Below are 12,193 nucleotides of genomic sequence, written 5' to 3'. Positions count from 1 at the left end.
TGTCTACTTCCACCAGTTCCGAAAATCTACGATTTCTTGGAAAAACCCGCCTTCAGCAGTCAGGGACTTCCCCCTGCATGAATATTAAGTTATCCAACAAATCATGGAGTTTTCAGAGAATTAAGTCTCTGATGACATTATTATGTCCAATCTTACGTCAAACTCGGCACCTTCAAGGTATAAATATGCCCACACTTGCCTAAACAAACACTCGGTGGTTTGGAGCAGTTCGACTATCTACTTGCCCGACGGAGCCTGCCGCAGCAAGTGCCGAAGGAAGCCGACCCTCCAGCTGACGCACTGAGAGACACTGTACTTTCTCCTGCCGAGAACTCCAGCTCCAGTGTTTCCAGGCTACCCTTTCGGGTTGCTGGGAAATCGAGTCCTGAGAGAGAGATACAAGACCTCCTACATTCTAAATCCAAAGTACGGAGCTGATTAGACCCTAAGAGAATTTTTGGAATAGATTCTTGGCAACTAATATTAAAACTAGGCTACACCTCACTTACTTATTACCTTGTACTAGACCTAGGTTAGGTACACCGGGGTAGGCGTATTTTAGGAGCACCAGTTGAGTACTTTTAGTCCTTATTTATCACTGTATGTATTTTATGCATTTTAGGTATCTTATGGCTTAGAAACCATACCATGCTTTTACAGTACTATTTTATAATACTCTTCGTATTATATGCTGTGTACTTTACAGCAAGTATTATGATTGCAGCAGTTCATTTCTTATGCTTGAGAAAGAAGACTGTTCAATAAATACCTGATATTGAAAATGCCTGTCTCTCTATTTCTCTGCAACTCTGGTGAATTTCTTATTCTTGGGAAACAAAGTTGTCATGTTTTAAGCGGTTGTCAGAAACTAATCCCTTCTTGTTTATTCGAGAACGTTTCTAGTGACCTCTGAGCTAGCTGGCACATACACAATTAAGCTTAGTATATTCGGTAGAGACCTAATTGACTTCAGTCCTACGTCTAAACTACAGGATACACTATTCCAATGCGCAGAGCCTATTGGGAATATAGGAACTACACTACAGCTTGGACATAATCAATCTATCCCTATACCCGGTGGTGGTCCCTAAGACCTGGAAACATGCCAAGGTAGTTCGTTCCCCTATTGAAAAAAACAACACTAGATGTCTCCAAGCCAGAAAACGTCTGGCAGGCAGAACTACAGCATTAATTCTACTGGATTTGATTGCGGCCTTTGACACGGTCTCCCATAGGATCTTGCTCCTACATCTGGAGGAGATTGGTGTCAAGGGCAAAGCCCTCTCCTGGTTGTCATCCTTCCTAGATGGTCAGACTTTCCAAGCCACTGCCCCTCCTTTCCACACCTGCACTCACCCATTGCACTGTGGGATGACCCAGGGGTTAGCATTAAGCTCTACCTTATTCAATGTCTATGTAAGACCGTTGGCTCGGCTGGCCAAAGCTCAGGGCATTGCCCTAGTGTTGTACGCAGAAGACACCAAGCTGGTGATTGCCTTCTCTAACAACCCTAGCCAGGATGCAGAATCATTTAGACAGGATCTAACAGTCAACTCGGAGTGGATGGCCATTAATTATTTCCAGATAAATTCGGCCAAATCCGGGATCCTACTGGTAGGCAGGGATTCCCATCTTTGGGCCAATGAGTAGTGGCCTCCTGCTGTCGGGATGCCCCCCATACCCAAACCTGTGGTGAAGAACTTAGGCATAATGAATGACAGTGATCTCTCCTTTGAGGTCCACGCCAAATCAGTGGCAGGGAAATGTTTTGGACTATTGCGTGGCCTTTAACCAATTCTAGGTCTCTTTGACTCTATGACTCGGCAGCTGATCATCCAATCATCAATCCTTGGCAGATTGGACTACTGCAATGTGCTACTTCTGGGAGCCAACAAATCTGTAATGAAAAGGCTGCAGCACATTCCGAATGCTGCTGCTCGTGCTATCTTTGCCCTGCCCAAACACTTTCATATCTCCAGACTCCTCTGTCGCCTTCACTGGCTTCCGGGAAACACCCTTTACAACGCAACTTTTACAACGCACTACCATTACAACAAAACTTTTACAACGCACCATCCATTACATTGCATGCCATTACATTGCAACCATTACAACGCATGACACTACAACGCATACCACTACAACGCATGTCATTACAACACAAATCATTACAACGCATAACATTACAACGCATAGTACCCTTACACTATCCAACTCTTACCCTACTGTTGCACCCCCTGGAGTTAGAATAGTAATTTTTACCCCTGCACTATCCAACACTTATCCTACTGTTGCACCCCCCTGGAGTAAGAATAGTAATTTTTACCCCTACACTATCCAATACTTACCGTACATGCAATGTAATGTTATGCGTTGTAATGGTATGCATTGTAAAGGTAGTATGCATTGTAATGGAATGCGTTGTAAAGTCAGTTTTTAAAAATTTGTTGTAATGGCATGCATTGTAATGGAATGCGTTGTAATGGGTGTTGCGTTGTAAAAAATGCGTTGTAAAGGTATGCGTTGTAAAAGTATGCGTTGTAACGTCATACATCCCTGACTGCCTCGAGAACAGAGAGTGTACCTTAAAAGGCTATGTATCACCCATACAATCCTTCTGTGCACAGGCCCAAGAATCCTGAGGGATCTATGTTCCTACTCAGCACCCACACACTGCAGCTTTTCTCCTGGCCAGTCCCTCGGTTACAGAGTGCCAGAGTGGGAGGTCGATCTTTCAAGTTGTTGGCTCCCCTAACCCACTCCAAACGAAGTGTGCCAAAAAATGAGATTAAGACTATTGACTGTACTATATCAGCCTGGCAGGCGATAGGTCATCTAACAGCAAAGCTTCCGATATATGCCCTCTGCTCCCTCTTGCATATCACGCTGCACTATGGGTCACACAATGAGCAGGGGCTGTTCGTTCCCTTACGTTAATGGGCATAGATAAAATGCAAGACTTGTTCCCGAATGGCACTTTCTTAATGCTGGAGAAGCTGCAATATATAGAAAATAAGACACCAATGTTTATGTTTACATACCGTAGACTAAGGGCCGCTGTAAAGGCACTTTCCCACACTTTCCCTGATGAGCCACCGTCATTACAAGCACTGCAGACATTACTCAAGAGCCCAATGAGACACAAATTAATCACTAAGCTATACCGAGCGGTAAGGAAGGAAAGTCTTCCAGACGCGGATAACAGCCTAGCCAGCTGGAATGACCCACTTTAGGCCCAAATCACGCAGAAGGAATGGTAATATACCCCCCAGATTAATCAAAGTCATGTTTTGCGAGTCCTTAATAGTGAATTTTAAGGATTCGCTATTAAAGACTCGCAAAACGGGATGTGTGTAGGAATCGCAATATTATTTGCGATTCCTACTGATTCCTAATTTGCGATTAGCTAATTGCTAATCGCAAATAAGGCCCATAGGAATGAATGGGGAGTCATTCCTTATTTGCGATTAGCAAATAGCTAACCGCAAATTTGCTGCAATTTCAAGGGTGCCAGGGTGTCCAAAGGACACCCTGTTGCACCCCTGAAATTGATATTTGCACATATGTTGCGCACACACATGCCACTTTAGTGCATTTTTCAAAGTTTTTACAAATTACCACGAAGTTGTACTTCATGGTAATTTGCGTGCCCTATTTGCGAATTCATAATTTTAAACACTTTCATGCATTGCATTTAAGGAGTCTCAAATTGAGATTCCTTAAATGCAAATAATCACAATTTAGCGATTTCTAGAATTGCGATTTTCGCATTTGGGATGATGCATCTCAAATGCAAAAATACCCCTCGCAAAGGGCCAGATTTTCAGAATCTGGCCCTTTACGAGCGGATTTTTGTTTGATGAATCTGGATAATAGTTTCCAGCTCACTGAGGTCCTGACCTCGAACGGCAATCTACGTATTATACATTTTAAATACTTGCTCCAAGTCTATTATATACCTGCCCGGTTACAGAAGCATGGGTTCAGACTCGAGATCTGACGAATGCAAATGGTGTGGATCTAAGGGGGAAGATTTTATACACTTGGCATGGTGCTGTCAGAGAATACAATGTTGTCCAAAAGCATGCTTAATGGGTATAATGCATAATCTCAAAGGGGCAACTGGGAAATTTGTACATATTGTAATGCTCCTTGCCAAAAGGAGGGTGGTGATGAGTTGGGAAAGCAGGGTCGCTCCTTGGCCTGATCATTGGGTGCAAGATCTAGTATACTGTAATGAAAACTTGGAACTATATGCAAAGGAGTTACCGCCAACATCAAGGCCAAAAGACAGTTGGGAGCCACTACTGGGCTATTTGAGGATGCAGGACTTACCCTCATCAGACGACTAACACGTTTGAGCACAATTCCATTGAATTAGGTCATATACTGTAACTGAAATGTCCCCCGGTCTGTTGTGATGCGATCAAGTAATATTGTATCAGCAAGCTATGTACGGTTGGTTTTTGTTATTTGTATGTTGACAAATAAACCATAATAAAAAAAGAAAAAAAGAAAATACTTCCGCCACTAGGCAACTAAATTCCACATCACCACATTTTCAGATTTTGGGCATATTTAGGGTTTGGTCAATGGGATATTCCAGCACAGACAAAGCAAATGCCCTGTGTGCCATATCAAAATGCATTATGTTCTACTGTACTTTTAATTTAGCGGACAGGATATTCACCCTGTTTTTGATGAAGTGTCCTATTTTCCAAACTATAAATAGAGCCCTTAAATTCTTCATTCACAGTTCTTAAGAGCCTTACCCAAGCTTCTGCATGTGAGGGAGGACCTGCTTCACCAACAGGAATGTTGCAGTTACATTTGTATGCAAAATCTGAAACAAAAAATGAAACAATGAAATGGGGAACACATATAGATTTTGAATGTCTTTTTTGAGATAGGGTCGAAAACAGCAGACCTCCTTAGATGGGCTGGCTTGAAGAATAGAGCTTACCTATGATGTTTAGAGGCAGTTGAGAATATATTTTATTCTTTTGCTCTAGTATTTTTTTTACCACAAACAACATATTGTTGCTCTGCCCATGCATTGCACCATTTTAAAATATAAAGGGCCCAAATGTTAGTAGAATATCAGAAGCATAATTTGCACAGGTAATACTACCACTTTGTGAGACATTTTAACCGCATGCACGCTAGCGGGTTTTTCCGCTGTGCGCTGATTTTTGAAAATCGCGCGTATCGTGACAAAGCCAGCTCGTCATGCGCGTAGCACAGGTAACGCCCATGACGAGCTGGCTTTGTCATCCGCGTCGGGGTTAAACTTACTAGAAGAATGGTGGAGTAACATCCTCCCCAAACTGGGTACTCATAAATGCATATGGGTTCGCAGCAAACTCCACTCCGCTGGCAGAGTTCACAGAGTTTTTCCACTCCGCTCTTCACTTGGAGTCCAGAGTTCGGAAAAAACTCAACCCACATGGACATGGTGAAGTTTACTGGCGCCTACCCCTAATGATAAATGGTGCCTGCACATAGCTTGACCTGTAAGTTCTGGAGTGGGGCACACGAGAGGAAGCTCCGCCCATGAGAAAAAAAAAGAAACTGAAATGATCAGTCAAGCATGGACCAACAGCGATGAGGGCCAGGAGGTGGCAGGGTCGGAGAGTACACTTCTCCTTAGACTAAATAGGTGTGGGGAAGAACGTTAGGACAGACAGTGACATATTAGCTCATAGTAGGTGAATGACTTTGTTATAGGGGCTTGCAAGGTTTCGGATGGGTGATAGCTGGGGCCACAGTTACCTAGGCTCCTTCAGCCATGGGCTGCGGCTCACCCTCCTTGGGTCGCTGAGCACCAGCGATGGAGCATGTCGGAGGTAGCCCCGCAGACCTTCTCTGCATACATCAGCACCCTACGGATGTAGTGCCAGCCCAGTAGCCCACAAAAGAGCACCCAGCCCGTCTTGGAAGAGATCAGATCACAGGAGACCACCAGCAAGTTTAGGGCCTAGTGTTTGGTGAGTTTATCAAGTCTGTCACCAAATTCCTCAATTGTTTCGTCAGCTTTCCGACTTTCCTGACGGAAAATATATCTTTTGTAATTGGGATTCGGCATTGGATTGAACTTGAGATGTAACATTTCTTTGATTTAACTGTATATGACTTTGTCAGTTCTCAGCAGTTTCTTTATTACCTCTTATACTCCTTCACCGACAAGATTTTTGAGGTAGTCGATAATCTTTTTGTTATGTGTTTCTTCTAGTACATTAATGAAATCATCAAAGATTTCGATCCAGGAAGTCCATCTGCCGCCAAAATATTGTCTTTCTTTGTTATATCGAAGGTAAGAGGTGATTTTAAGATGGTGACAGCACAATATCTTGCAATCTTTTCAGCAGCGAATAAACAAGCACACTATTCCATTGGTCCAAAGTTATTCACCAGCCTCATAAGCACAATCCCCATGCTTTTGATTGGGTTGTGACGCCTATTGTTGAGGTCGGATGGCTCACTTTATCAGGGTTTGGTAAATGTGATTGTATTCTCCATATATCTGATTATCACCGTCTCCAAAGTTTTTCTGCATTTATCTGCTTCTGTTCTTTTGCAGCTGGCTGTTGCTGCTCATTGCATTTTCCATACTGGGTTCTTACTTCCTTTTAGTGTTTTTTTGCGTCAGAAATTATTCCTTTTTTAAAGGATCTTTGCACACGTCTGTCTCTGTCTTTAGCACTTCCTTGTACCTGATTGTCACTGCCTTTAGCGGTGACATACTGTCTAATTTATAGCTCCGTGTTGTATAGTTGTGCAGTACTTCTTTCACAGCCTTACTAGCAGGTTTCTGGTCACTGATGAATACACTTCTCAATGGGCTTTTGGTAACTTCAAAAGCTTCACACTGGCTGGAGTGGTGCTCTGACTCCACATGCTCCAAACGTTGATCTTCACTTTGATTGAGGCATGTGTGCCATGCATGAGCAGTTTACGGAACCAACCGCAAACTCTCCAGGAGAGCACTGTCGATCTTTGGGTTACGTGTCCTTATGTCATCACCAGTTAGCTTCCTCCCCAGCCTGGGAGCTCATAAATGAATACACCACATACGGAGCTTGCTATTACACTTCTTTATTCCTCTGCATGTAACTGCGAACTCAGCATTCTAAACGTGAACTCTATTCACCACATCCGAACACTTACATCACAGTTCTACGGAGTCGATCAGGAATCAAAAGGTTCCGTCATTGCTAACTCACAAGATACAACTAACAAAACGGTATCGGAGGGCTAAAGGGACATTTAAAGACCCGTCTAAGTTCTATCCCCTTGAAGGAACAACATGAACAACAAACAAACTTAGAGGTCTAAATCAGAAACCTGATCTGAATATCTTTCAAAATACCTTCATGTCTAAAAAGTACAACAAGATAAAGAAGTGGCTAACAGTTATGAACAACAGACCAGATCGCCAAGAAAAGGGCCACCTGTAATTGCTAATCAAAACCCATTATGGATTCCCATCAATAACTTGTATGGATCAATGTTTTCATTTGGTAATCCTGCCAGGGTATTCTGTCTCTTGATCATTGAGACATACGGCATACCCCCATCTTTGGCATGGGGTAATGACCTACAATTACTAGATTAGACCAAATGATGATGATCTGAATGGAAAGTGCAGTGCAAAAATATGAAGATGAATGTGATGGTTAAAACAGGATAGGGAGCTTTAACAAAAATTACTTTATTGGGCATAAGCCCCTTCCTTGTTAAAAACAAGAACAGTGCAACAACATAAACGCAGTTTAAACAAATAGCTGCGAGAGGACCAACATGTTTCAGCCTATTATGGGAGGAAACCCAAGGCTTTCGTCAGGGTCTCTGTTCTCAAAGAATGCTACTGCCAAATTAGTGAGAAACGTGTGAAAAAATTATAATAAAAACACACAAGTGAACTAATAACAGTAAAGGATATATTTCTCCTATATCTGTTTCAATTCCTCCTTGGCACCTGGTGTGATCTACAACAACAAAACATATGTGGACCCTTATTAGGTCCAAAGGTCTGTTAAAAACGGTAATCTATTCATTAGTGTTCAAGATTTTCAAGTACTCACCCAGTGTGCCCGGGGAAAGGACCTCACCTCTTCCTGGACCTGGCTCAGGTAAATGTGAGACCCCGCTCTGTAAGGACAAGACAACCCCTACACTTAGTATAGATAGAGCGAGCCCTTTTTACCCTGCTCTCTCTATTAATAATGCTTGGGGTGCACCAATGTGTCTTGCACATAGAGCCTGACTTCCTGGTATAAACTTATCACCCAAGAGAGTCCTCGCACCCACATACAACTCTCTAGCTAGACTTTACAAAAAATATTTTAGCATATGTAGTTTAAATAAACTCAAAAAATGATTGCCAATACAGCAAAAAGACCTTTTGTCCCCTATTCAAGGCTGACAGATAAAAGGGGCCAAACTTTTAATGAGACAACCATGAGGTAGTTGGCTTGTTTATCACTATTTAATGTTAACCAAGTCCTCATAAAACAAGTGCCAAAAAACAGCCCAGACTGATTCTAGAGCCTACCTGTCCGTCGTTGTCCCAAACGATGACTGAGTCAGGGGGAGGCATTGGGCTGCTCGAAAGAGCCTCTATTTCATACGTTGAGACCAGCTTAACTCGCGTACTCTCGCGAGATTTTGATGGACTACAGAATGATGTCACCAGACCAGGAAGGAGTAGTTTTAACCAACCGCAGCCTGATTGTATTTAAACATAGTGTTGGAAATAGCAAACAGAAAAGGGAAACATTTCGTAAACTCTACAGGATGATGTCACCAAACCAGGAAGGAATAGTTCAAAGCAACCCCAGCTTAACTCGCGTAATCTCGCGAGATTTTGACGGACTACAAAATGATGTCACCAGACCAGGAAGGAGTAGTTTTAACCAACCACAGCCTGGTTGTATTTAAACATTGTGTTGGAAATAGCAAACAAAAAAGAGGGAAACATTTCCTAAGCTCTACAGGAAAGGTTAGGAAAAACAGATTGCGTATACCGGGATATAGTTGTTAAAGCAAACAGTGTTTACCGATGACATCTTTAATCGCGTGCTCTCGCGAGATTTCAAACGGACTACAGGATGATGTCACCAAAACAGGAAGGAGTAGTTCTAAAGCAACCCCAGCTTAACTCGCGTACTCTCACGGGATTTTGGACGGACTACAGGGTGATGTCACCAAACCAGGAAGGAGTAGTTCCAACCAACCACAGTATCAAGAATGGTACAAACCCCAGATCTTATGAAATAGGAGCAAACTACAGAGTAATGTCCCTCAAATAACAGCTATAGTTAAGCAGAAAATAAGCTCAGCTATATGCACTCAACAACTATTGTCTCTTGCATCTTCTGAAAGTTATAAAGACACTTAGTATGGTAGTTTTATAGGTATCATAGAATGCTGCAAACACGTTATAGTGATAAAATAACTCCAACTGTTAAGAACAACATGGAGTGGAATCACATCTTACTGACAGGGTGGTCATAATCATTGTAAATTGAACCACGGAATATCATCGTTGAGCCCAATCCTGTCAGTGCGTAATTTGAAGACCCATTTCTGTTCCTTATAAAATAGGAATTTTGATATATCACTTATATGTGATGGAATAAACGGTTTCTCAAGAACAACCCACATAAAATCTGTTTCACTGTGGTTGTGTTGTAAAAAATGTTTAGTTAATCTTGAGACATCTTTTCTGCAACGAAACGTGCTTTTATGTTCTTGCATCCTCACTCGCACCTTCCTGGTGGTCATGCCTATATAGCGTAAATTACACGGGCATGTGATTTGGTAGATCAGGTTAGTGCTGTTACAGTTAGTAAAGTGTCTCAACTGCCAAGGGTGGTCGGTGCCTATGTCGATGCTTGTTGTCTTGGTCGTTAAAGGACAGACCGAACATCCCCCACATGGATGGTGTCCCATTACGGGAGGTAAGTCCCACAAGGTGCCCACCTCTCTGGTAGAAGTTTCTCGAGGACGGGTGTGTATCAGGCGGTCCCTTAGATTGCCCGACCTCTTAAATGCAAAAAGGGGAAACTCAATCTTATCATTGCTACTGTTTAGTATGCGCCAACGACGCCTAATGATTTTCTGGATACAATTGGATTTAGTTCGGCGGAATTGTTCATCAAACAATCGTTGAAACGTGCAGCCAACAATCATCGTGAGGCACTTCTTGAACCGAAAGGAGAGAAGAGCAAACTGGATCGCCTGACTCTGGTTACTACCTATAATACTAAATCCAATTGTCCAGAAAATCATTAGGCGTCGTTGGCGCATACTAAACAGTAGCAATGATAAGATTGAGTTTCCCCTTTTTGCATTTAAGAGGTCGGGCAATCTAAGGGACCGCCTGATACACACCCGTCCTCGAGAAACTTCTACCAGAGAGGTGGGCACCTTGTGGGACTTACCTCCCGTAATGGGACACCATCCATGTGGGGGATGTTCGGTCTGTCCTTTAACGACCAAGACAACAAGCATCAACATAGGCACCGACCACCATTGGCAGTTGAGACACTTTACTAACTGTAACAGCACTAACCTGATCTACCAAATCACATGCCCGTGTAATTTACGCTATATAGGCATGACCACCAGGAAGGTGCGAGTGAGGATGCAAGAACATAAAAGCACGTTTCGTTGCAGAAAAGATGTCTCAAGATTAACTAAACATTTTTTACAACACAACCACAGTGAAACAGATTTTATGTGGGTTGTTCTTGAGTAACCGTTTATTCCATCACATATAAGTGATATATCAAAATTCCTATTTTATAAGGAACAGAAATGAGTCTTCAAATTACGCACTGACAGGATTGGGCTCAACGATGATATTCCGTGGTTCAATTTACAATGATTATGACCACCCTGTCAGTAAGATGTGATTCCACTCCATGTTGTTCTTAACAGTTGGAGTTATTTTATCACTATAACGTGTTTGCAGCATTCTATGATACCTATAAGACTACCATACTAAGTGTCTTTATAACTTTCAGAAGATGCAAGAGACGATAGTTGTTGAGTGCATATAGCTGAGCTTATTTTCTGCTTAACTATAGCTGTTATTAGAGGGACATTACTCTGTAGTTTGCTCCTATTTCATAAGATCTGGGGTTAGTACCATTCTTGATACTGTGGTTGGTTGGAACTACTCCTTCCTGGTTTGGTGACATCACCCTGTAGTCCGTCCAAAATCCCGTGAGAGTACGCGAGTTAAGCTGGGGTTGCTTTAGAACTACTCCTTCCTGTTTTGGTGACATCATCCTGTAGTCCGTTTGAAATCTCGCAAGAGCACGCGATTAAAGATGTCATCGGTAAACACTGTTTGCTTTAACAACTATATCCCGGTATACGCAATCTGTTTTTCCTAACCCTTCCTGTAGAGCTTAGGAAATGTTTCCCTCTTTTTTGTTTGCTATTTCCAACACAATGTTTAAATACAACCAGGCTGTGGTTGGTTAAAACTACTCCTTCCTGGTCTGGTGACATCATTTTGTAGTCCGTCAAAATCTCGCGAGATTACGCGAGTTAAACTGGGGTTGCTTTGAACTATTCCTTCCTGGTTTGGTGACATCATCCTGTAGAGTTTACGAAATGTTTCCCTTTTCTGTTTGCTATTTCCAACACTATGTTTAAATACAATCAGGCTGCGGTTGGTTAAAACTACTCCTTCCTGGTCTGGTGACATCATTCTGTAGTCCATCAAAATCTCGCGAGAGTACGCGAGTTAAGCTGGTCTCAACGTATGAAATAGAGGCTCTTTCGAGCAGCCCAATGCCTCCCCCTGACTCAGTCATCGTTTGGGACAACGACGGACAGGTAGGCTCTAGAATCAGTCTGGGCTGTTTTTTGGCACTTGTTTTAGGAGGACTTGGTTAACATTAAATAGTGATAAACAAGCCAACTACCTCATGGTTGTCTCATTAAAAGTTTGGCCCCTTTTATCTGTCAGCCTTGAATAGGGGACAAAAGGTATTTTTGCTGTATTGGCAATCATTTTTTGAGTTTATTTAAACTACATATGCTAAAATATTTTTTGTAAAGTCTAGCTAGAGAGTTGTATGTGGGTGCGAGGACTCTCTTGGGTGATAAGTTTATACCAGGAAGTCAGGCTCTATGTGCAAGACACATTGGTGCACCCCAAGCATTATTAATAGAG

At 42.4% G+C, this 12,193-nt stretch overlaps 1 protein-coding gene across 4 annotated transcripts in view; it reads right to left on the bottom strand.

Annotated features, from left to right (window-relative positions):
• Positions 1-12,193, bottom strand: part of LOC144791219 (dehydrogenase/reductase SDR family member 4-like) — a 232,906-nt gene that overhangs the window by 92,009 nt on the left and 128,704 nt on the right. For all 4 annotated transcript variants that reach the window (XM_078665871.1, XM_078665869.1, XM_078665872.1 and 1 more), the window contains exon 5: positions 4,773-4,843. In XM_078665871.1, coding sequence (XP_078521997.1) covers positions 4,773-4,843 — 71 coding nt within the window. The remainder of the gene's footprint in view (positions 1-4,772; positions 4,844-12,193) is intronic.

Source organism: Lissotriton helveticus, chromosome 11 (genome assembly GCF_964261635.1).
Source record: "Lissotriton helveticus chromosome 11, aLisHel1.1, whole genome shotgun sequence".
Classification (NCBI taxonomy): domain Eukaryota; kingdom Metazoa; phylum Chordata; class Amphibia; order Caudata; family Salamandridae; genus Lissotriton; species Lissotriton helveticus.
This window is presented reverse-complemented; position numbering and strand designations above follow the sequence as displayed.